We start from the raw sequence: 26,768 nt of genomic DNA, 5'->3' as shown, positions 1-26,768 counted from the left end.
CGCTTTAAAAATACAAATATATATATAGTTTCATTTCTTAAAACAGCTGCTCGCTGTAAAATAAAATTGTAATACAAAAGATGAAAAAAGAAAACTATTTAATACAATTTTATTTTTTGTTTATTCTTATTGTATTATTACGCTGAATAAAGTTATATTGTGTATACGTATTATTATGTATTATTATTTTTAAACAGATTTTTTGGGGGGGACTATTTGACACGATAATTGGTGTTTTCATGGGATTTATTGACAATAAAGAAGCATGTTTATATATTTTTGTCACATTTCTGCTCCCTAAACGTCAGAAACGTTTTCATCTGAAATCGTCTTTGAGACAAAAAAAATTTTCTTTTGATTTTCTTGGATTTTTTATTCCAATTATTATTATTACTAATTATCAGTGGTGGAAAAGAAGTACTTTTAGAAATACAAGTGAAACTAAAATGAATCATTCTACCTAATGCTCCAATTCATATATATTATACAATTCATAATAATATATTATGTATTATTAATTATAATTATTCATAATTTATGTATTTAAAACAAATATAAACATCAATAAAGTATTATCGTTAATAATAATATTATAATGAATTAGTTGATGTGCAAAGTAACCCCATTTAGTGCAGTAAAAAGAACAATATCTGCGTGCTCGTCCACAGATAATGTGGCGTCTGCACTTCTGCCATCCTTTTGTCGGGGGGGCACAAAGAGAGAGAGAGAGAGAGAGAGGCCCCTCCCCTCTGCTGACACGGGGCTTTAGGCCGTGGCCCCCTGCCAGGGGAGGCTTTAAAAGGGTGGGGGCGCGTGGTTCCTCTCACTCACAGCAGGACATCACCAACAGAGCAAGGTGAGCGCCCCCGTCCCTCACCTCACCTCCGGGGGAGTCCAGCCAGGCACGGCCGGGGGAACCGGCAGCGATCCCCCCCCCAACACACACACACACACACACACACACACACACACACATAGAAAAACATACAAATCCCCCCCCCCCCTCCAAAAAAAAGGGGCCCAAAAGGAGGAGGAAATGGGTCGAATGAGATAACTAAAAATAATGATGAAGACCTTCTTCATGCAATAACTAAATATAGATTTTATTAATTCTAACTCTTCTAAAACACACGGACGCACACACACACACACACACACACACACACACACACACACACACACACACACACACACACACACTGTCTACACGTTAATGTTCCTCATGCTTTCTCTTCTCCCTCCAGACAAGATGACTCACCATTGCACCAAGTTCTCCGGCCACTGGAAGGTGAGTCTGCAGATGGAAACTAAACACACAGACACACACACACACACACACACACACACAGACACACACACACACACACACTGAAACACTTGTACAAGTTGTGAGGTTGTTTGCAAGGTTTTAATTGATTTAAATGAGGATAAATAAGACTAAATCTATCCCTCTACAACGACCGTGACATTACTTCTTTAAACCAACGTGGACGCTGTAGCATCCTCACTCTTCTCATTGTGCCCCCCCCCCACCCCCCCCCCCCCCCTCCAGATCATCGTCTTCGACGAGGAGTGCTTCCAGGGCCGCCGCCACGAGTTCACCTCCGAGTGCTGCAACGTGATGGAGTTCGGCTTCGAGACCGTGCGCTCCATGCGCGTGGAGAGCGGCGCGTGAGTGGACCGCGGCGCTCTACCGTCCCGCCGACGCCAGGAGGGAGTTGTGTTGTTCTAACTCGTGTTGTGTTGTTTGTGTTTGTCCCCGCAGCTGGGTGGGCTACGAGCACGCCTCCTACCAGGGCCAGCAGTTCATCCTGGAGAGGGGCGAGTACCCCCAGTGCGACGCCTTCGGCGGCAGCAACGCCTACCACATCGAGAGGATGACCTCCTTCAGGCCCATCGCCTGTGCTGTGAGTGCTGCCGTGCTGGCTCCGGGGACACGCCGTTTTTTTTGCAGGAAAACAACAACAACAATAACTCATAAGTTCGTTGCTCTGTGTGTTTTTCCTCCCCCACACCTGCAGAACCACAGAGAGTGTCGCATGACCATCTTCGAGCGTGAGAACTTCCTGGGCCGCAAGGGCGAGCTCAGCGACGACTACCCCTCCCTGCAGGCCATGGGCTGGTGCAACAACGAGGTCGGCTCTCTCAGGATCCAGTCTGGAGCGTGAGTGCATTTCCTCTTCAGCAACACGATAATAATAATAACAACAATAGTGGTAATGACCCTGGTTTCACAACAATCCCAACAGATTTGTGTGCTACCAGTACCCCGGCTACCGTGGGTACCAGTACATCATGGAGTGTGATCGTCACTGTGGGGACTTCAAACACTTCAGGGAGTTTGGATCCCACTGCCAGACCCCTCAGATCCAGTCCATCCGCCGTATCCAGCAGTAACTAGTCCCCCCTAAACCCCCCCCCCCTCTCTGACCCTTCACCTTTGACCCCTGCTGCTGAATAAACTGTCTTTCTTAAACCCTATGACTTCCTCTGCGTGCTCCTGATTTACAGACACTTCTACACACAACAGGTTGTTCTAAAATGCATAAAGGTTATAATGCATAAAGGTTATAATGCATAAATATCATAATGCATAAAGGTTATAAAGCATACAGGTTATAATGCATAAAGGTTATATCCATAGAGGCAATAATCCATAAAGGTTATAAAGCAAACAGGTTATAATGCATAAAGGTTATAATGCATAAATATCATAATGCATAAATGCTATAATGCATAAAGGTGATAAAGCATAAAGGCACTAATGCATAAATATAATACATAAAGGCTATAATACATAAAGGTTATAAAGCATACAGGTTATAATGCATAAAGGCTATAATACATAAAGGTTATAAAGCATAAAGGTTATAAAGCATAAAGGCACTAATGCATAAATATCATAATACATAAAGGTTATAAAGCATAAAGGTTATAAAGCATAAAGGCACTAATGCATAAATATCATAATACATAAAGGTTATAAAACATAAAGGTTATAAAGCATAAAGGTTATAAAGCATAAAGGCACTAATGCATAAATATCATAATACATAAAGGCTATAATACATAAAGGTTATAAAGCATACAGGTTATAATGCATAAAGGCTAAAAATGTTAAACTCACAGGAAAGTCTGAAAACAGTTGTATAAATATGTGTCATTTTATTATTAGCATACTTTATTTCATTATACTTCAACATATGTATTATAATACTTAACATATGTATTAGTACTGTACCAAAGTGCACTTTCAAGGTACTTGTACATGACCATTTTCATTTCCTATTATTCTAATTCAGTACATTTTAGAGTGAAATGTTGCAATCTGACATAGTGTGATTTTAAAAACTAAACATTATGCTCATTTATTGACACGTTATTATAGATTTAACACAAAGAAGTGCACTTTTGCTACAAAATAAAGTACTTTTAGCTGCTAGTACACAGGTTCAAACATCCGATTGATTAGTTATGGAGAAAGCTGCAGATGAATAATGTCAGTAAAGGATCTGAATGTGTGGCATGCTGCCTCCTCCAGGGGTCACTTCCTGCTGACGCTCCCCCGGTGTGCAGGCCCGCTGCAGCCGGTACCGGGTGCACGAGGAGCAGTACCTTTACCGGCCAGGAAGCGGCACCACGCTCCCACACAAACACCCCCGGAGCCCACTGGGGGCAAACGACTCCACTGAGCGGTCGGTGGTTATCAAGGGGGATCCGTGGGCGCACAGGCAGATTACATGTGGAAGAAAGCAAAATAAAACCACTTAATTCATAACGACGTGAAAGAGGAGATCACGCGACAAGTGAGAAGTTCACTTTCGTCTTGTAGGCCCAGCCGGATGCAAAAAGGGTCGTAAATCATCGCTGGTTTATAAATAGTTAAATATGCATGCTTTCCTTTCTGAGTCAAAGACATAACAGTTTTTATAACTGGTGTATTAATAAAACAAAATGTGAAAAAGCCCCTTCTCGCCTCAATCAACGCGGGGAGAGTCCGGCTCCAACAACGAGCCCGCTCCGGGTTTTACGAGCCTCTCGCCCGCCGCAGTGGGAGGAAGTTGGACCCACAAAGCAAGCAGTGCCGCTGTGCTAGCACACATATATATATTTATAATATATATATATATAAATATATACACACACATAAAAATACACCAAAGTAGAGGGACTTCAACTGGGAAAACATGCGCCACATTGGAGCTGGAAAACGGACAGCTTAACCGGAAGAGGAGCGGACTCCTGCGTTCGGGCTGGCAAGACGCTCCAGGGAGGCAGCGGGACGCACAGCTGCTTTAGCCGGAGAGAGTGCTCTCCAGCGCGGATAGCCGGGCAGCCAGGAGTCGCTCGGTCGTCTCGTCCCTCGTTTTTTTTTCTTTCGTTTTTTGTCTTTTTCTCTCCTTCATTCGCTGAGCGTCGACGTCCCGGAGGAGGAGGAGGAGGAGGAGGAGCGTGGTGTTTTTATTTTATTTTTTAAAAACACCATAAATGTGTTGCCTTGTTATTTAAATAGGATTTCACGCCAGAGAGGAGAAGTTTTAACAAGATAACTCTCCCCCCACCACCACCCCTCTTCCTTCCCCCACCTCCTCCTCCGACATCAGCGTCACCACCAACCCGCAGTCAGTCGCTCTCTGCTGGGTCTGCAGGCGAGGAGGGACCCCCTCCCCTTTTACAATTGGGGTAACTCACCCAGCAAACGATGGATTATCTTCTGCGAGTTTCTCTTTGTTTTTTAACCCTTTTTTAAATTTTATTTTGTATTCCTCTCTTTTGCACGTTTTCGGGGGGTTGGGGAGGGTTGAAAAAAATACTTCCCCAAATAAACGAAGCGGACTCCGTTAGCTCGTTAACGAAAACACGAAATCGAGCCCGAGGAGCCGTTAAAGTCCTCCTGCTCGCGGCACCTCGTGGCCGCCGGTCACCGGGACGTCATTCAACACACATCGGCCGCCGTTAAATAAAACGAACTCGATGTATTTATCGATTAATCACCTCTTTATTTTTTAGGGAGTTAGCCTAACTGGCTAGCTAGCTTGGCTGCTAACTAGCAGGCGGACCCAAAAATATATCGATCCCCCCCCCCTCTCGCCCCCACCCCCCTCGAGGCTAAAACAAGGATCTGCCTCGTGAGAAATCAATTAGCTTCATCTAAACCTCTTAAGTTGATTAATGACGTCTTTTTAAGGGTGTTTTTTTTATTTTTAAAAGTGTATTTATTATTGTGTGATTTATTTAAAGGAATTTAAACCGGAAGCAGCGACGGAAACATAATGTAACCTGCACATTATAATAATTCAAATTATTATTATTATTATTAGAACTGCTGCTGCTGCAGCTGAGCCGTTGAGGAGGAGGAAGAAGTCACACCTCGATTATCCGCAGATTGACCTGTCGCCGCCTCCTTTTATTCCCGGCTGAGAGCCGCACGTGTCCCTGTTTCATTACCGGGTTTCCAGGAGCCACAAGGATCCACCAGAATCCAGCAGGATCCACAAGGATCCACCAGGAGCCACAAGGATCCGCGTCTCCTCTTTCAAAGACCTGCTGCACATGCTGCACACCAGTGGTGTTTTTTTGGGGGCCACATTTCCATCACGAGGAACCAGGAAGGACCCCCCCACAGACCTGCAGGACTTTGACAGCTGTCTCCCTGGTGCATCCAGCTTCTCCGCGAGAGACAGACACGAACAATTCAAGCAAAAGGAATCTTTGCTTTTGCATTATTTTTATTTGTTCGCCCTCCAAAGCAACCTGCATTTTGTATTATTATTATTTTTTGTTTTCAAATTTCTTCTCCTATAAAATGGGATTACAAGGCCGGAGATCCTGATTTACTTCTTTTTATGTCCCCCCCCCCCCTTGAATTACCCTTTTTAACATTTTTTTATTATTAATTATTTTTTGTTGTTGGTGTGTCACAATGATGGTAGTCTGAGGGCGAAGTGAGGGACCCCCCCCCCCCCCCCTCCTCAGTTCATGCTGCTCATATCTAGCAGAGGAGGACATTGTTGTTATTTTTAATTCCCTACAAAAAACAACAACAACAACACAACACACACATCCCTCTGGTTGTTTTTTATTATCGATTGGCTCGTCCCAGGGTCGAAAGATGGCGGACCTGGAAGCGGTGCTCGCCGATGTCAGCTATCTGATGGCGATGGAGAAGAGCAAGTCCACTCCGGCGGCCCGGGCGAGCAAGAAGATCATCCTGCCGGAGCCCAGGTAAGGCACCTCTGGGCCGGCCTCGGGGCGCGCGGCGCTCCGCTGTGTGTGTGTGTGTGTGTGTGTGTGTGTGTGTGTGTGTGTGTGTGTGTGTGTGTGTGTACGCTCGTGCAGCCATGTAGGGAGATGGAGGCGTGCTTCCTCTCGCTACAATAGGACGCCTTTTCTGTTGTTGTTGTTGTTGTTGTTGTTAGATTGTGCAAACACAAACCAACATGCAGCTTCATGAGTATCACTAAAAAACAACAACAAAGCTGGACTTCATCTTCCACGCCTTTTTAAACTCGCAGATGCATTATAACATTATAACTGTAGCTTCCTGATCAGCACACCCCCCCCCCCCCCCCTAATCAATACCCCCCCATCATTTACATTTCCGGGTGGGGGGGGTGCAGAGCCCCCATCCCCCTTTGCTGCACACTATCAGTATGTGCACATCCAAGCTGAGAGACGTGCACACCCTTTTGTCCCTGCAGCTACGCAGCTTGTCTTGGTTGTGTCTCTTCTCACCAGCTTTTTATTTATTTATTTATAAATAATAAAAAAGGCAGCTTGATTGAAGAGGATGCGGTTACATTTTTCATATACAAAAAATAAATATATATATATATATATATATATTAAATTATGTAAAATTATTTTTTACGTATTCAAAATATATTTCAATATATATATATTTATTATATATATACATATTTTTATTATTTTATATATATATATATATATATATAATAAATAAAAAAATATTATATATAAAAATATTTAATGTGCTAATTGCTGATAAGTCAGAGTTTAGAATGATAATTTAATCGATGATAAAAAGCTGAAATGTTCTGCCTTCTTGATTTTAGTTTAGGAATAAAAACAGTATATATATATATATATATATATATATATATATATATATATATATACACATATTGTCGATACCAGAAACAATAATTTAATAACCCATAAGTGTATTATTAATCACTACGTATTTTCACACCAGGAGTTTATTCGCTCACCATTTGCGACTTATCTTCTATATATATATATATATATATATATATATATATATATATATATATTTTCCTTCCTGCCGGCAGCTTCTTGGTTTCACTTTGTCAGTTCGGGTCAACTTTCAGAAGCGTGCCGCTTCCTTTTCGAGACGAACGCTTTCAGTCGCTCGCAGTTAAAATAAATAGTCTGCAGTAAATATGATCAGAGTCGGTCGTATTCTTGCAGATATAATATGCTGCAAAAAGGGTGTTTATTTTTATTTTTATTGCTTGCTGTGGCCGTCATGAATATTTACATTTTTAACCCTCAGTGATTGACAGCATTTGTCTTTTACTGTTGTGTAAATATTGAGCCTTTAAAATTTTTTTTTTTTAGTATTTTACATTTAAAGTGGGATAAACCCAACAAATCTACATTAGGTTCAAAAATACAGTACGGGAGGTCAGAACTGACTCTTTTTTTGCTAAGCTCCGCCCCTCAAAAGCAGTCTGGCCAATCGTAGCGTAGCGTTAAATGGAAACGTAGCGCTGTTTGTTTGTTTATTTACACTGTGGTAACAGCAGCAGGGGGCGGGGCCTATCAAAGGGTAAATTGGACTGCGAAGTCTGAAAATACTTTTATACCAACGTTCTAGCAGCTGTCGCGTAAACGTAATAATAATAATAGTGTAATATTAATCGTCAGTAGCAACGTGAGCGTCTTCACGGGACTACATGTCGTCATTGATCGTCTGCTGTGGGAACGATGAATAACCGATCGATCGATGGTTAAACAGACGGCATTAGTCCTAAAAGCTTCTGAAGGAGGCGAGCTGACGTCTGACGGGCTCGTTAGCGGGTATTGATCCCGTCACGTTGTGGCGCCGCTAATTGAGTCCGCCGCTCCTCGTTAAGAATCCAGGTTGAGAGAACACCGGCGCCGGGGACTTAATCTTGAGGTCACCTGATGCAGAGCCGCTCACACAAATAAGAGCTTAACCCGCTGATCCCAGAGCAGTTCCGTGGGATCTTTCTTCCTCCTGTAATATGAAACCGTCGACTCTCCCTCGACTGCCAACATCACCGCAACAACACGCTCCTGCAGGTTCATGCTCAGGAGAATACGACCCCTTCTCACACAGGCTCTGGTCCAGGTTCTGGTCCAGGCTCTGGTCCAGGCTCTGGTCCAGGTAACCTCCTAAATTTACCCACAATCCTCAGCTCCTTCACTGGTTACCGGTGGCTGCAGCATCTGCTTCAAAACATTGGTACTTGGGTACCGTGCTGCGAACAGATCGGGTCCGGTCTACATCCAGGACATGGTCTAGCCGTACACCCAGGACATGGTCTAACCTCACACCCAGGACATGGTCTAGCCGTACACCCAGGACATGGTCTAGCCGTACACCCAGGACATGGTCTAGCCTTACACCTCAGCTAATTTCTTTTATGAACATTTTAAACAATATAATCTAAATATCCAACATCTTTTAAAGAGTCCACAAGTTTGACCAATGTAGGAAATAAATGTAGGCGCCTTGTTTTAAATATATATTTAACTCTTCTCTTCTCCGCCCTGAAGTTCAGTCAGTTTCTCTTCATGTTGTTGTTGTTATTATTATGACTGTTGGAATTTAATGTTTTTAATCTGAGAGTAAAGAACGGATCAGGATCAATAACCACCAGTCGCACACGATGTGTTCACGGACCGTCGGGAGAGATGAATACCGGACCATAATGACTGCCTACAGCTGACGGCCGTTAAACGCTGTCGTTTTGGTGATTTTTGTTTAAAGAAAACCTGCTGGTGGGTTTGAGGGTCGCTGGGTTAATGCGTCCTGAAGAGGTGTTGCTATAGCAACAAACCAGACTCCCCGTTGGTGAATTATGTGGTTTATTAAGAGGCTTTATGTTGTATATGAACCCTGATGTTTAGTGCCCACCACTCCACGAGAGCTGCAGAGATAAAAGCATCCGGCTAATGGACTCGTGGAAATCCACTTAAAACGAGATCTCTGCGCTCGCCGTCGCCCCGACAACGACCCCCGATAACGAGCCCCGACAACGACCCCCGACAACGAGTCCCGACAACGAGTCCCCGACAACGAGCCCCCGACAACGAGTCCCGATAACGAGTCCCGATAACGAGTCCCCGATGACGAGCCCCCGACAACGAGTCCCCGACAACGAGCCCCCGACAACGAGTCCCCGATAACGAGTCCCGATAACGAGTCCCCGACAACGTGCCCCCGACAACGAGTCCCGACAACGAGTCCCCGACAACGAGCCCCCGACAACGAGTCCCGATAACGAGTCCCGATAACGAGTCCCCGACGACGAGCCCCCGACAACGAGTCCTCGATAACGAGTCCCCGACAACGAGTCCCCGACAACGTGCCCCCGACAACGAGCCCCCGACAACGAGTCCCGACAACGAGTCCCGACAACGAGTCCCGATAACGAGTCCCGACAACGAGTCCCGACAACGAGTCCCGATAACGAGTCCCCGATAACGAGTCCCGATAACGAGTCCCCGATAACGAATCCCCGATAACGAGTCCCGATAACGAGTCCCCGATAACGAGTCCCGATAACGAGTCCCGATAACGAGTCCCGATAACGAGTCCCCGATAACGAGTTCCGATAACGAGTCCCGATAACGAGTCCCGATAACGAGTTCCGATAACGAGTCCCGATCTCACCGGACGGAAACGTGGTGTCGCAGAAGAACCCGTGGAACCAGATCTCCTTTTAAAGATTCTGCCGATTCCGCGCACGTCGTGCACGTCGTGCACGTCGTGCACGTCGTGCACGTCGGCGCTCTCCGGAGGTGGCGTGGCACTGCCACATTCCCGGCTGGGCCGAGGCCGTGTCCTCTGGCGGGGAGGTGAGACTTTGACGGAGACACTGGAGGCGGTTTGAGACGAGGGAGGGAGGGGATCGGACGACCGGGCTTCACAGAAGTCACGACTCGCTTTAGGAGTCGAGGTTCGGTGCGAACGTCGTCGGGAGGGGGGGGGCGTGCTAAATGCATTATAGCAGCTGTTGTGACATAATGTCGCTCACTACAGAGAATAAAGAGTTTCAAGCTTTAGGAACACACTTTACCCAGAAGGCAACAGGTCACAACAGGCTGTGAAGCAGAGAAGCATCTCTTGTGCTTTTCACCTGAAAACACCCCCAAAATAACCCCAAAACACTCAAATAATACCCCCAAAATAACCCCAAAACACTCAAATAAACAGTATTTTTATCTTGTTTATCTCTGTTGTTTGCTGCTACTGGCTGGCTGTGGGCCATCAAACTAACTGTCGTTGTATAACAACAATGACAATAAAAGAATCTTTTATAAAATACCCCCAAAACACTCCATAAATACTCCAAAAACTCCCAAAATACCCCAAAACACTCGAACACCCCACACGCGTCTTGAGCCGCTACTGAGCGCGTGCAGCTCAGTAAAAAGAGAGCCTTGTAATTTATTCTGGATTTTAATCAACTTGCATGACATCTGATATCATTTTCATGTCAGAAGTTTTATTTCCGTCGGTGAAGGAATAAAGAACATAAATAGAGAGCTGCTCTGGTGTTGTTGTTGTTGTTGTCATGATTTGTAATTGAACACAGACTGAGGTGAACGTTGGCTCTCGTAAACATTTCGTGTCTCTGGTGGAGTTTCTCGTACTTTTACACAGTTTTTAAGAAGTGGTCTGTTTTTCAGCTGAGTCGGCAGTATTTTTTCTAACTTTTTTTTGTCTGTTTTTCCAGAACTTCCAGCGATTTACATTTTTTAAATTATTTATATTTTTATTTTTAGGAAGTCAATGTTTAAACAACAGTTAATTGTTTCTCTGACTCAGTTCATCCAACGGCGTTTCAGTTATTTTGTCATATGAAGTACTATATATTATACTCTATTATACTGAATATTATTCTATGCATTATACTCTATATTCTCTATTTTATAAAATGTATTCTCTATATTATACTCTTAATTGTACGAAGGTACTAAAGTAGTCATTTTAAGTTAGTTTCTTGGCATTTAGTCGGTTAAACTCGTCTTTTTGATTCTTCACATTTAGTTTGTTTCTTTTGTATAAAGAAGCTTCTTCACTTCTATTGTTCAACAATCGCTCTTTACTTCAAACCTTTTGTCTTTGCATTTATGCTTTGGAGTCCCTCTTTTTTAAATATGTAATATTAAATATTTGTATTTATATTTTTTTAATTATTTAATATTAAATATTTGTATTTATATTTTTTTAATTATTTAATTTAATTATATAGATTTATTTAATTATAATTAAATAAATCTATATATTATTATTATTTTTTCTTCTTTTTAACATATATCTATTTATAGAGTCCCTCAGTGAGCTGGTTGGAAGTGACAGCGGCTCAAACTCGCTTCGTCTTTCACAACCCTAAAACCTGACAGTCGTTGCATTCAGGCGCCGAGCGGCAGCCGGAAAAACCGGTTTCGACTAGTTTTGCGTGTCGAAGCTGAAATGAGACGATTGGAAGTGTTTCAGGTTTGTTTAGTTTTATTATTGTCACAGAGAGAGATGAATGCAAAATAGATATTAAGAGGTTAATTCCCAAAGCTCTGAGATCATTATTATTATTATTATTATTACGCTTCATTAACACTGATGATGAATATAAGATCGCGTGTCATCGGCAAATGACGCCGACTTCCTGTCAATGTCTCTTTAAATACAACACAATGTGGTGGAGGTCATGAAAGCACCACCTTTACACTAACTGTTGCTTTATAGTGTGTGTGTGTGTGTATGTATGTATATATATATATATATATATATATATATATATATATAAATAAATAAATCTTTAATCAGACTAAAGCTGTCAAATAAAATTTACAATATTTCCCTCTAATATGTCGTTGTGTATAACGATAATATATAAGTACAAGAACCGTAAAATTGTACACGTTCTACAGTCCGAAATCCCTGTATTTATATATAAATATGTATGTAGGCGATGTAGTAAACACAACAAAGCGCTGTGTATATAAAATACATCAAAGACGAGTATAAGGTCAGAGGACCCTGAAAGCGCCTCCAGCCATCAGGCCGCTGCAGTGGCTTCTGGGAGTTTTTTTATTAATTTTTTTCTCTTCTCAAACCGGGTCACCTGGGAGGAGACTGGTGTTGTGATGGTGCTCGTTTTAGTCGCGGAGGTAACAGCTGGTCCCCGCTGAAGCAGATGTAACGGGAGGCGGAGTTACGTAACCACCGCCAAAAGGAAGGAGCAGTGCATTGTGGGCCACCTCGTCTGCATCCGACCGTGCCGTGAACGTACGGCCGCGTTTCGGACGCTTGATGTCTTTTGTGTTTCCTGACCTCAACACACGGTCACCAGAGTGTCTCTGCAGCGCCCCCTAGAGGGGGAACCACGAGCCACACCGGCTACCGCTAACGACGTAGCTGTAAATAAAGTTCTCATCCAGTAGATCATGTGATCGGGACGTCGCGATGTTTCTCTGGTCATGTGACTTTGTAAACAACCAATCAATGTTTAGACCAACAGTAGGAGAGATGGTAACGTTAGCTAGTAATGTTAGCAGCACCGCTAACGGAGAACCAGCTTTCACTTCAGTTACTCGATGATGCGTTCAGGCTCTGCTCAGTGAACATGAGTGCTACCTTGAGGTAAATGATAACCTTCTCATGATGCGTTCAGGTGTAATCTAGTAATCTTGAGGGGCAGGAAGACGACTATGGAGAAATCCTTCGTTGGATCATTTGTGTCCACGCCTCGCTGAGACCTGAACCCGATGCGAGCCAGTCCCCCTCGCCATGTGGTCTGGCAGATCAGACCCCCCCCCCCCCCCCCCCCCACACACACACACACACACACACACACACACACACACACACACACACACACACACACACACTGTCTTATTCATCTCTGGGCGCCGGCGGGTTGCTCTAGTCGCCCTCGCCGTGGCGGCGTGAGGTCGTCTGCTCCCGTGAGCCGCCGCCCGACGTGTGAAGCTTAAGCTAACGGAGGTTTTCTTGAGCGTAACCGCTGTTATTTTTATTTTTAGAAAGACGTGTTAAAATGTCCCCCCCCCCCCCCCCCCCCCCTCCCGAACACACTTTTATGCTGTAAAATAAACCCGTGGGGTCTTCGACCGACCTCGCCGACCCTGGAATCCGACTTTTACTTTTAACGTAAACGTTCTCCGTCCGGCGCCCGGAAGAGGTTATTAATTATTATTATTTATCATCTCGGTCAGATGCTCATGATTCAGCGGCGCTGCACACGGACCTCCTGAAAGAGGAAGTGAGCACTTCCTAGCTTCTTGTTCCTGTCGCTGAACGTCTGCCTGCACAGTACGAACTGGGACTGCTGGGCAGGATTCTTTAATCCCAGTTTGTAGTTTTTTTTAAAAATGTTTTGTTTGTTTCTGTGAGTCGAGCACTCGCACCCTTTTTTTAATTGTTTTTCATTTCCCCTCCTGAAAACAGAAACATAAATATTAATATAAATGCCACGTTTTAATGAGCTATTTGTGACGAACGCGGCTGTTTAGTATGTCAAATCACGCTTTATTCTTTATTACATCTACAAAACAAATTCCAGCCTTTGGGTCAGTTTAGCTTCAAGTCTCCGTCTCACCCCAACAACACTACTAAACTATATCTATCTATATATATATATATATATATATATATATATATATATATATATATATATATATATATATATATATATATATATATTAGTTACATGTTGTAAAATACAGGTTGTACAGCACAGTCGTGATACACTGTCAAATGTAAAGGAACATTAATTAATAGATAAGATATGTATACTGCAGGGAGTAGAAGTAGTATATTAAATTACTATGATGTATAATGATGCTTCAAATCTACTGAGGCCCAAAATATTGAGAAAGACAATACTCCCACTAAACTGTTTACATGAATGATGAGGAGGAATATTCCCGTAGACATGCAGACGTTTATAGTGAACGCCCCCATGACGCTCATCCTACGTCCTTTAAATAACTTCAACTTCCCTCTTTTTCCAACTGCAGTCACGCTGCTCCCTCTGAAGAGTGAAGCCCACACTTCATGTGTTGAAGCTGCATTCTCTCTCCTGACCACCAGGGGGCGACTCCTCTGGTTGTATAGAAGTCTATGCTTCATGTGTTAAAGCTGCATTCTCTCTCCTGACCACCAGGGGGCGACTCCTCTGGTTGTATAGAAGTCTATGCTTCATGTGTTAAAGCTGCATTCTCTCTACTGACCACCAGGGGGCGACTCCTCTGGTTGTATAGTAGTCTATGCTTCATGTGTTAAAGCTGCATTCTCTCTCCTGACCACCAGGGGGCAACTCCTCTGGTTGTATAGAAGTCTATGCTTCATGTGTTAAAGCTGCATTCTCTCTACTGACCACCAGGGGGCGACTCCTCTGGTTGTATAGAAGTCTATGCTTCATGTGTTGAAGCTGCATTCTCTCTCCTGACCACCAGGGGGCGACTCCTCTGGTTGTATAGAAGTCTATGCTTCATGTGTTAAAGCTGCATTCTCTCTCCTGACCACCAGGGGGCGACTCCTCTGGTTGTATAGAAGTCTATGCTTCATGTGTTAAAGCTGCATTCTCTCTCCTGACCACCAGGGGGCGACTCCTCTGGTTGTATAGAAGTCTATGCTTCATGTGTTAAAGCTGCATTCTCTCCACTGACCACCAGGGGGCGACTCCTCTGGTTGTATAGAAGTCTATGCTTCATGTGTTAAAGCTGCATTCTCTCCCCTGACCACCAGGGGGCGACTCCTCTGGTTGTATAGAAGTCTATGCTTCATGTGTTAAAGCTGCATTCTCTCCCCTGACCACCAGGGGGCGACTCCTCTGGTTGTATAGAAGTCTATGCTTCATGTGTTAAAGCTGCATTCACAGACTATAAAACAGGGGAGGCTTTAGGGCGGGGCTACATGGTGATTGACGGGTCGAATACAGCGTCTTTTCGTCACTCCTCCTCAGATATGATCACTTCCTGTTCACTGGTTTAAAAAAAAAAAAAACACAAAAAAACAAGATGGCGACGGCTAAATCGCTGAATTTGACGCTTCATGTCAACCGTGTTCTTCAGGTTTTTCTTCATGGGGCTTTACACAACAACAGAATCACATTCATTTAATAATTATAATAATAATACTACTACAGTGTTGGCGTGCATGTAAACGTAGTCGCGGTACGTTCCCTCTGAACCAAACGTCAACACTGGGGAGCGATGACCTCGTCTCAAGGAGCCCTTCGCACATGCTCACTGCACCGCCGGCGAGGTGTTTGGTAGGTGAAGCCGGGCCTCGTCTCTCTGGGGGGGGGCTCAGGGTGCTGGTGGAGTGTTAATGGGCCCCGTGGAGGGGCTGCTAATTGATTCATTCTCCCAGTCTCTCGTCCTCGTTAACACCCGCTCCTGGGGGGGGGGGGGGGGAGAGGGGGCAGGGAGAGTCCCAAACCGAGGTCGGGATCACACAGGAGGAGGAGGGCTGACGTGATATTAGCTCACTGTAGGGAGCTGCTAATGATATTTATTTATATATATGTATATATGTGTGTGTGTATTTTATATATATTTATATATGTGTGTGTGTGTGTGTTTTATATATATTTATATATATATGTGTGTGTTTTATATATATCTATATATGTGTGTGTGTGTGTGTTTTATATATATTTATATATATGTGTGTGTGTGTGTGTGTGTTTTATATACGTGTGTGTGTGTGTGTGTGTGTGTTTTATATATATTTATATATATGTGTGTTTTATATGTGTGTGTGTGTGTGTGTGTGTGTGTGTGTGTTTTATATGTGTGTGTGTGTGTGTGTGTGTGTGTGTTTTATATGTGTGTGTGTATTAATCCACTTCCACTCTGTTCACAGCATCCGCAGCGTGATGCAGAAGTATCTGGAGGAGAGAGACGAACTGACGTTTGACAAAATCTTCAACCAGAAAATTGGTGAGTGGACGTTTCTTCTTCTTCTTCTTCTTCTTCTTCTTCCTTTTTTTTGAATGCATCAACATGTCATTTAGTTCATGCGTTCATGATCCTCAGAGGATGAACCCTGCCGACTGTCATGATCCTCTAACTCTCCCTCTAGCGCCACCGTGAGGTGGAAATGTGTGATGTGTTGTGTATTGTCTCACGAGCTGTTGGATGTCATTTGGTTCGTGCTCCCCTGAGGATGAACCCGGCTGATGATCCTTTAACTTAACCGTTGTCTTTAGTGACATATCTCGCCGTATGATTGGGTTCATGATCCCCTGAGGATGAATAGTTTCATACATATTTTCAGTGCTTTTTAAAATATTTTTTATATGTACATTACAAATCAATGTATTTTAAAGATATGGGACACTTATTTTTTTATTATGACCAATAATAAAATAAATAAATACCACACTTTCTTTTTTTAATGCCGTAAAACATTCTGCAACCGTTATTCACATGCCATATATATATATATATATATATATATGTTTAAATATGTTGTGTTCAGACACACATACACACACACACACACACACACACCGGGGGACGGCGGCCTTGCAGGCTTCTGCTCGCTTTACTTACCGATCTCGGCCTCGGCCCCCCGGGACGAGAGACCGAGTTAATTGTGTGTGTGTGTGTGTGTGTGTGTGTGTGTGTGTGTGTGTGTGTGTGTGTGTGTGTGTGTGTGTGTGTGTGTGTGTGTGTGTGTGTGTGTGTGTGTGTGTGTGTGTGTGTGTGTGTGTGTGTGTGTGTGTGTGTGTGTGTGTGTGTGTGTGTGTGTGTGTGTGTGTGTGTGACGGTAACGCTGCAGATAAACGCTTTTTAAAGCAAAGATTTCCACTTCTTAAATGTGCAAAATGTCCTGGAACTAGTTTAGTCTCAAAATGTAAGTATCGTTTTATATCCCCAGAAAAAGCATAAAATACGAGCATCGCTCGGGTCGCTGACCCTGGATCAGTGACTGTGTGTTGACCCCTTTGAGCCGTAGCCCCTCCCCCTTCTTACTGGTCATTAGCCGGCTCCCATTAGCCTCCCAGAACACAACCGTCAACCGGCTTCATGACCTCGTCTTAGAAAACCAGCATTTCACCGTCAGTGAACGTTCACACGTGTTTAAATATTCTCTTATTCTCGTTAGCGTAGCCTATCCTAGCGTAGCCTAGCGTAGCATCGGTCAAACCGGTCTTCGTTCGGACAAACAATCGTTTTTAAAAGTTGTCTGCTCGTCGTCATGGTGACAGAACTTCTAAAACATGAGTTCAGACTTTTTACAAATCTGCATCATGAAATTATTTCGGCTTTTATTTGTTTATTGCGATTTTTTTTGTGGGGGGGGGGGGTTCACACCACCCCTCCGGATGATGCGTTCAGGCTCCCGGGATATCTGGAACTTCCTCAACATGAACAAAGCAGCACTGGTGGTTCTTTTATTTATTATTAAAGTGTTGCTTTATGATCCGATTGTCAACCACTACGACGTTCGTACTGGTTTAATTGGTAAATGTAGTTTTAAAGCACTCGTCGGGTATTTCACTGGTTTGATTTGCGGCTCCAAAGTGAGACGCGTCCTCGAGGCTCATTCGACTCTTTTCAGCGTTTTTGCTTTTGATACAAACAACACAAATAACCGCCGCCTCCAGAACATCTGGCTCATTCAACCGACTCCGGCTGCACTCGATTTGAAAATCATAAAAACTTCACAGCGTATTTTAATTTTGAGTCCAAAAAAGAAGAGATTCTGCCACAAAACTGGCAAATGAATAAATAAACTGTATCTGGTTCTTTTCGGTTTGATCCAGTTGTTTTGAATCGAGTCCTAAAAGGCTTTTATATATTTTTTTGGGGGGTCCTTGAACTCAACAAGCCTTCGCTGAGCGTCATGGCAACCGAGATCAGGAACAAGACTTTCACTTCAGAGAGCAACGATAAAATGTTTTCAAGTATTCGGGTGTATATCTCCTCTCGTGGAGGCGTTCAGGGGCCCCTTCTGTCTTCGTGGTGGAGTCCAGGGGCCCAGAGGACAGAACCGGGGTCAGGCAGGACGGCCATTATGTAACGTTCTGTACGCTCTAAATATAGCAGGGAATCGGGCCACCGCTTCACCTTCAGTACTTTTATATGAATGTGGTTCTCCAACAAGAACGACTGCGTTCAGAGGGCATCACCACTTTGTGTGTCCTGCTGCTGGTTTCCAATGAACGCCGTATGGGTTTGAAGGAGACTTCTCCATGTTTTATGGTCATAAAGGAGACCATGAGTATGGTCATGAAGGAGACTTCTCCATGTGTATGGTCATAAAGGAGACCATGTTTTATGGTCATGAAGGAGACTTTTGCATGAGTATGGTCATGAAGGAGACTTCTCCATGTGTATGGTCATGAATGAGACCATGTTTTATGGTCATGAAGGAGACTTCTCCATGTTTTATGGTTATGAAGGAGACTGTGTTTTATGGTCATGAAGGAGACTTCTCCATGTGTATGGTCATGAAGGAGACCATGTTTTATGGTCATGAAGGAGACTTCTCCATGTGTATGGTCATGAAGGAGACCATGTGTTATGGTCATGAAGGAGACTTCTCCATGTTTTATGGTCATGAAGGAGACTTCTCCATATGTTATGGTCATGAAGGAAACTTCTCCATGTGTATGGTCATGAAGGAAACTTCTCCATGAAGGAGACTTCTCCATGTGTATGGCCATGAAGGAGACCTCTCCATGTGTATAACCATGAAGGAGACCTCTCCATGTTCATGGCCGTGAAGGAGATTTCTCATTGGCTGGACGACGTGCACCATATCACAGTTTATCACACGGTCATGGAACGCTGCTCTTTATTGTCTTTTAGCTTCAGCTACCTGGTGACAGACTGGTGAATGCTAATGTTGCTAATGTTGCTCATGTTGCTCATCTCAAGAACAATTGCAATATTTAAAAGTTGAAGCAATGTCAATGTTGTGATTCACGGTCGCGTTGCTGCCCCAAGGGGCCGGGAAATCAATGAGTTATGTATTTGTTGTTTATTTAGGGGAATTGTTGTCCTCTCCTGTCTAGTCTGCTGAAGCACTGATACGCTAAGCTAATTTAAGCTAAGCTAAGCTAAGCTAGCAGGTAGAGAAAAGACACAAATGTCACTCTTGTTTTAATTCTTCAGTCATCTCTTCTTCATCGCCCTTGTCCTCTCTCCATCTCTTCTTCTTCCTCCCCCTCTCCCCATCTCTCCCTCTTTTCTTCCTCCCTCATCCTCTTCCTCGTCCTCCCTCTTTACTTTCTCCATCTTCCCCTCCACTACTTCTTCTTCCTCCTCCTCGATCTCTCCCTCCTTTTCTTTCTCTCCCTCTCCATCTGTCAGACTTCTGGAATGGATGATGGAGAGTTGCGCGTTGCCTAGCAACTGCTGGGTTGCCATGGGAACCCCGGCCCCCAAAAAAAAAAAAAAACGCTGCAATTTTGCTCGTCGGAGAGACTGGGGGGAATAAAAATTGATTAAAGCCGGAATAAAATAGGTAGAGAGAGAGAGATTTAAATGTGGATTGGAAAGAGCCTCAGAGACCCAGATCTGTTGGTTTTTTTTCCCAGAATGCAGCATTTCTCCCGGAGGCCGGAGGGTGCGTATGTCAACAGACCGTCCACGCCTCCAGTCCTCCTCGCGTCTGTCCTTTATTCACCCGTCGTGAATCACACCTTCTCCTCTCTGATCCCGAGATGGAGCGACCGGCCACACAATACTTCATTAAATACTCCACGCTTTAGGAATAATTACAATAATATAACTTGTCCATAGAGCACCGTTCAGACACCACAATCTCAAACGGGGAAGAAGTGATCAATATATTGGAGTAAAAACATGTACAGTAAAAAAAAAAAAACTACCAAATGCAACTTTTAAAATGGCAGCAGAGGCAATATTTGTTGAAGGCGAGACTCGTGTGACTCAACCAGTGAAGTTAAATATTACGTCATCAAATCCTCCAGACCTAAGAACACATCTCATGCCTACATATTCATTGTAAATGTTCTTTCCCTTTACATATCCAAACAGGATATCGCCGTATTAGAATAATAATAATAATATAAGACGTTCTCATAGATCCTGTATTGGTGTGTTTAGAAAATAGAAATGTATCCCAAACATTGTGCCGTTTTAGCCTCCAAATGTTTTGGATATATATGATAAATATACTGGGCCCATCATCTCGTCTCTGCACGACTTTTAATTCACCATTGCACAGATTCATGTGGTTTTGATATCACAGAAAACCCAACCGAGTAATACCTCCTGTCGCTTTTCAAAAAGCTACTGTTCTTATTTCAACATGCAAAACATCCACTTTGTATTATATGATAATTATTGTATGAGAAGTGGTGACGTTCTGAAGCCTCCAGTTCAGCGTTTTGTTCGTCGCCATCTTGGTTTTTTTTGCAACTAGTGAACAGGAAGTGACCATATTAGGACTTTTCTAGAGACGACTATACAACCAGAGGAGTCGCCCCCTGGTGGTCAGGAGAGAGAATGCAGCTTTAACACATGAAGCATAGACTTCTATACAACCAGAGGAGTCGCCCCCTGGTGGTCAGGACAGAGAATGCAGCTTTAACACATGAAGCATAGACTTCTATACAACCAGAGGAGTCGCCCCCTGGTGGTCAGGAGAGAGAATGCAGCTTCAACACATGAAGCATAGACTTCTATACAACCAGAGGAGTCGCCCCCTGGTGGTCAGGAGAGAGAATGCAGCTTTAACACATGAAGCATAGACTTCTATACAACCAGAGGAGTCGCCCCCTGGTGGTCAGGACAGAGAATGCAGCTTTAACACATGAAGCATAGACTTCTATACAACCAGAGGAGTCGCCCCCTGGTGGTCAGGAGAGAGAATGCAGCTTTAACACATGAAGCATAGACTTCTATACAACCAAAGGAGTCGCCCCCTGGTGGTCAGGAGAGAGAATGCAGCTTTAACACATGAAGCATAGACTTCTATACAACCAGAGTAGTCGCCCCCTGGTGGTCAGGAGAGAGAATGCAGCTTTAACACATGAAGCATAGACTTCTATACAACCAGAGGAGTCGCCCCCTGGTGGTCAGGAGAGAGAATGCAGCTTTAACACATGAAGCATAGACTTCTATACAACCAGAGTAGTCGCCCCCTGGTGGTCAGGAGAGAGAATGCAGCTTTAACACATGAAGCATAGACTTCTATACAACCAGAGGAGTCGCCCCCTGGTGGTCAGGAGAGAGAATGCAGCTTCAACACATGAAGTGTAGACTTCCTGTGGTTTGGACTCTGCTCCCTCACCGGTTGCTGCTCTGAAGACAAAGTTCAACCCTTTCTGTGATTTCCCAGCAGTTCCATTTTGAAATTAATGAATAATTGAGCTTTTTCTTTTTTAGACGCTGCTGTTGGTCTGTTTACCCATCATGCATCTGGTCCCGTACCTCATGTTTCCTTCCAGGTGAACAAAGGGCAAAGTGACTGTTGGTAAACTAAACGGTTCATTTGAGGAGAGATTATAAACGAGACACGTAGAATAAAAATGTTTTGGGTGAAATATCAAACATTTTAAGCTGCTTTTCGTCTACTTTTTTCTGTCGGAAGCGTTTGTGTCACACATGATGTGTTCAAATACCGTGGAAGAGATGAAACTCTGGCTATAATGAATGGTTTTTTTACAGCTTCTTGCTGTGATTTTTAAAAGGCGCAGTTTTTGGTTATTGCTTAAAGAAAACATGCTTTTTGAATTGTCCGGGCGTCTTTTCGGGCTTCGCAGTTAAAATCTTTCATCTCGGTTTTCTTCTTCTTCTTCTTCTTCTTCTTCTTCTTCTTCTTCTTTAATAAACATCGCGGCTCGCGTCAAACGGTTTCGCCTCGCGTGCTCAACATTCATAACCATCCTGAATATTACCGCGGGCGGGTGCGTGTCTCGTCTCAACAGGTCTCCCCGTGCTCCTGAACGCAACGTCTCGAGGGCGTCCCACAATGGCGTGCAAGTTTCTCACCTTTTTTCTTTTTGAGCGCGGCCGCCTGCTTGTTTAGCGCGCTCGCCGGCGCCGCCTTCGCAAACAGAGCGCGGCGCTTCCAGGACGAGACATCCGCTCATTTGTTTCTTCTTCTGCTCAAACAAACCCGGCGGCGCCGCCGAGCGCGTCTCGTGGCGCCGCGGCGAGGACTTCCTGCGTCTTTGATCCGGGCGTCCTGGAGGTCAAAATATCACCTTTTATTCACACGTTTCCTGTTGCTCTTCATGAGTTGATAGCATGGTTTAATTCTTTTTAATTAGTTCATGGATCAATTTAACCTGTTAACTCGTAAAAAAAATGAATAAACTGACTTTCTCTCCAAGTACTTAGTGAAAGTTGCTTTTTCGTATTTTTTCTTTTTTATTGTGAATAAAGTTTTTAGAAGTTTTACCAGCAACACGTACTTCAATAAGTATGAAAAGTGAAAATATTAATTCTGCAGAACGAGTACACGAAGGAGCTCTTTGCTGATTCTGGGTACTTCTTACAGTACTTGGTAGTATGGAGTAGTACTGCGTCATGTCAGTAAAAGTACAATATTTACCTCTGAGATTTAGTGGCGTGCACAATTATACTTAATTAAAGTACCACTTTATTTATTATTATTGCGAGACCAGTCTCTCTCTTGAAAGATGATAAAGTCATAAATGGTTAATTATATATATTCTCTGATTTGTTGTCACGTGACCGTCGGTCGCAGGTGAGTCGATCACGACGTCATAGTTTATCAGAATTTAATGTTTTTTTTTTTTACAGATTCCTGTTTAAAGTAAACGGAGAAATTTTAAATAAAACATGATCACCTTTTTTCCCCCCAAAAAATGTTAAACCTGCTTTTTCTGTCGGAAGCCGTCGTCTGCACGCGATGCGTTCAAGGACCGTTGGGATAATGACATTTACAGTGACTATTTAAATGGCCTCCGGGAGTTAAAGGAGCTCTCGTTGCATTTGAACGTGTTTCTGAAATCCTGAACGTAAACGAACCGCTTCACCTCCGTCCCACTCGGTAATCAGGAGAATACTTCACATTGTTTGACACACACACACACACACACACACACACACACACACAGTAAAGGTCAGTTTATGTTTAATTCAACGCATTTCCGTCTCACGTCACGCTTCAGTCTTTTTTTTTTATTGTTTATCTTCCATGAATTTAACTGAAACTGAAATTATTCCTATTTTCATTCTCGATTCATCCGCCTGCGATCGATTAGTTTGGTCTTTAATGATGAAAAGAATGAAAAAAAGGGACCAAAACTTTAAGCTGAATGTACAATTAATATCTTCTTAGTTAAAGTGCGGCAGCTGGAATCGGTTAACGTCCGCACGCCAAACGGAGACGCGGCGACACGCGCCGAGGGGAGCCTGAAGGGGGCGCGGCGAGGAAAGGAGGCGAGGAAAGGAGGCGCCGGAGGAGTTTTTAGGAGACGTGATAACGAATGTTTCAATCCACTGAATAATTTATTGGTTTAACCAGAACCACTCTGATATTTAAATGTGTGCGCGTGCGTGTGCGTGTGTGTGTGTGTGTGTGTGTGTGTGTGTGTGTGTGTGTTCTCGGTACGAGGCCATTTGTTGAATTAGCCAGGCCGTGTTGAAGTGTTCACAGATTAAAGTTAATCCTCAATTCCTCCATCACACCTCCTGCTGTGGCTGTCAGCGACGCCCATTCTGCAAACAAGGAGTGTGTGTGTGTGTTTGTGTGCGTGTGTGTGTGTGTAATTTATTTTTATTTGGAGCGGAGGGGGAAATGATGCAACACGTCTGGAGGAGCGATAAAGCCTAGGGGGGAGAGGTGCAGGATGGATGATAGGAGGAGGAGGAGGAGGAGGAGGAGGCGGGCCTTAAAAGTCTGAAACTCCTCCCACACGTTGCTGAAGCGGAGCCGTCGTTTATGAAGCGACTTTTATTTGACGGCGTCTCCGTGACATGAAGAGAGAGTTGTCACTGTTCTCCTCCTGAGACAGTTCTCCTCGTAGGAGAAGAGGTTCTCCGGGTTCTTCAGGAACTTCTACGAGGCCAAAATAATAAATTTTAAAAGAATAGGAAACGACTCTCAGTTAAATTAAAATAAGAGATCACTCGTATTCTGTTTAACTCCAACGCGTCTTCAGGACTTCTGACGTTTCAAACCCGCTCCTCCTCTTCATCATCATCCTCCTTGTTGTCCTCCTCGTTGTCCTCTTCCTCCTCCTCATCTTCCTCCTCGTTGTCCTCTTTCTCCTCCTCATCTTCCTCCTCGTCCTCTTTGTTGTCCTCCTCGTTGTCCTCTTCCTCCTCCTCATCTTCCTCTTCGTCCTCCTCGTTGTCCTCTTCCTCCTCCTCATCTTCCTCTTCGTCCTCCTTGTTGTCCTGCTCGTCCTCTTTGTTGTCCTCCTCGTTGTCCTCTTCCTCCTCATCTTCCTCTTCGTCCTCCTTGTTGTCCTCTTTCTCCTCCTCATCTTCCTCTTCGTCCTCCTTGTTGTCCTCCTCGTTGTCCTCTTCCTCCTCGTCCTCTTTCTCCTCCTCATCTTCCTCCTCGTCCTCCTCGTTGTCCTCTTCCTCCTCGTCCTCCTCGTTGTCCTCTTCCTCCTCCTCCTCATCTTCCTCCTCGTCCTCTTTGTTGTCCTCCTCGTTGTCCTCTTCCTCCTCATCTTCCTCTTCGTCCTCCTTGTTGTCCTCTTTCTCCTCCTCATCTTCCTCTTGGTCCTTGTTGTCCTCCTCGTTGTCCTCTTCCTCCTCGTCCTCTTTCTCCTCCTCGTCCTCCTCGTTGTCCTCTTCCTCCTCCTCATCTTCCTCCTCGTCCTCCTTGTTGTCCTCCTCGTCCTCTTTCTCCTCCTCATCTTCCTCCTCGTCCTCTTTGTTGTCCTCCTCGTTGTCCTCTTCCTCCTCCTCATCTTCCTCTTCGTCCTCCTTGTTGTCCTCCTCGTCCTCTTTCTCCTCCTCATCTTCCTCTTCGTCCTCCTTGTTGTCCTCCTCGTCCTCTTTCTCCTCTTCATGTTCCTCTTCCTCCTCCTCATCTTCCTCCTCGTCCTCCTTGTTGTCCTCCTCGTCCTCTTTCTCCTCTTCATGTTCCTCTTCCTCCTCCTCATCTTCCTCCTCGTCCTCTTTGTTGTCCTCCTCGTCCTCATCTTCCTCCTCGTCCTCTTTGTTGTCCTCCTCGTTGTCCTCTTCCTCCTCCTCATCTTCCTCCTCGTCCTTGAATCCTGTGAACATTTCTCTTTGTTGTTAATAAAGGAGAGGGCCCAAAGGTGTGTGTGTGTGTGTGTGTGTGTGTGTGTGTGTGTGTGTCCATCACTTACACACACACACACACACACACACACACACACACACCGGTCCTAAGCTGCTTCACATTAACAGCTTCCCTGAGACATTCCTCCGTCCCACTCTCACGTTGTACTTGTACACAGTTTGTGTACTTCCTGTTGTTTGTGCGTCTTTATCGTCTTTTGAATGTTTTAACAACGAGCAGCGAGACGAGTGACCCCCTTTTTAAATTAATTAATAATAATTAAGTGTGAACACGTACTTTTGCACTGTGACTTTACCACAACTGTGTTTCCGCTCTATGGCTCCTCCCCTAAACCCAGGGCGTCGTCTTCCAGGCCGACTCCCCGTGAGCTGAATCTCGTTAGCCGTCTATTCCTGCTAATACTAATGCTGCTAATGTGTTAGCTCGTTAACGCGCCGTCCTCTGGACGTCTTTAGTTTTGACCGCGTGAGCCGACATCATCGCGCGTGTGTGTGTGTGTGTGTGTGTGTGTGTGTGTGTGTGTGTGTGTGTGTGTGTGTGTGTGTGTGTGTGTGTCTGTCTCTACACAGCCTCTAGCCACGGAGGCAATTACCATGGCAACAGCCCATCTCATCTATGCAAGCGATGTGGATGAGATTTTATCCCCCCTCCCTCTTCCTCCTCAGATAATGTTTCAGTGCACGTTGTGAGATTTTTATTTATTTATTTATTTCTTGGAGAGTCGGTCATTTTCAGCCAGTCATGGCTGGTGACATCTTCTGTTATTATGGAGGGGGGGGGGGGGGGGTTGTAGGCTGGAGGCTCAGAATCAGCTGCTGTAACGACCCTAACAAGGACAACCTCAATAAAAATATATATATATATATATATTTATGTTATGTATATATATATTTATACTGTACTTATGTTATAATATATATAATTATATATAAATTATAATATATATATATATACATATATGTATATATACACATTTGTTTTATATATTTATGTTATAATATGTGTATATATTTCTATAATATATATTATAATATATATATATATATATATTAAAATATAATAAATATACTGGGCCCATCTAGTGTCATTATCATCTCGTCTCTGCACTCATTCAGTTTTACAGACTTCTTTTAACACACTCCGGTGTGTTCACATAAAAGACATTAGTAGTTTTTAATTTATTATCTTTAGGCTGAACTCCACATTTCACAGCAGATATATGTATATATGTGTATATATTATTATTTATTTTGTACTCTTTTACTCT

At 43.8% G+C, this 26,768-nt stretch overlaps 2 protein-coding genes across 4 annotated transcripts in view; both read left to right on the top strand.

Annotated features, from left to right (window-relative positions):
- The first annotated feature begins 847 nt into the window (after nt 1-847).
- Nucleotides 848-2,397, top strand: cryba4 (crystallin, beta A4). Its single transcript, XM_034547017.1, has 6 exons — nt 848-856; nt 1,245-1,288; nt 1,553-1,671; nt 1,766-1,907; nt 2,022-2,164; nt 2,250-2,397. The coding sequence occupies exons 2-6, from the start codon at nt 1,250-1,252 to the stop codon at nt 2,395-2,397; spliced, it is 591 nt and encodes a 196-aa protein (XP_034402908.1). The 5' UTR covers nt 848-856; nt 1,245-1,249.
- Nucleotides 2,398-4,052: 1,655 nt separating this feature from the next.
- Nucleotides 4,053-26,768, top strand: part of grk3 (G protein-coupled receptor kinase 3) — a 45,537-nt gene continuing 22,821 nt past the window's right edge. Inside the window, exons 1-3 of one of the 3 annotated variants that reach the window (XM_034546283.1) lie at nt 4,053-4,683; nt 5,322-6,225; nt 16,130-16,206. In XM_034546283.1, coding sequence (XP_034402174.1) covers nt 6,113-6,225; nt 16,130-16,206 — 190 coding nt within the window. In that variant the 5' untranslated portion in view covers nt 4,053-4,683; nt 5,322-6,112. Of the gene's footprint in view, nt 6,226-11,706; nt 11,738-16,129; nt 16,207-26,768 lie in introns of those variants that run through there. The other 2 variants (XM_034546282.1, XM_034546284.1) reach the window with 2 other exon arrangements.

Source organism: Cyclopterus lumpus, chromosome 12 (assembly GCF_009769545.1).
Source record: "Cyclopterus lumpus isolate fCycLum1 chromosome 12, fCycLum1.pri, whole genome shotgun sequence".
NCBI classification, from domain to species: Eukaryota; Metazoa; Chordata; class Actinopteri; order Perciformes; family Cyclopteridae; genus Cyclopterus; species Cyclopterus lumpus.
Note: the sequence above shows the minus strand (reverse complement) of the source record. Positions and strands in the feature narration are given on the sequence as shown.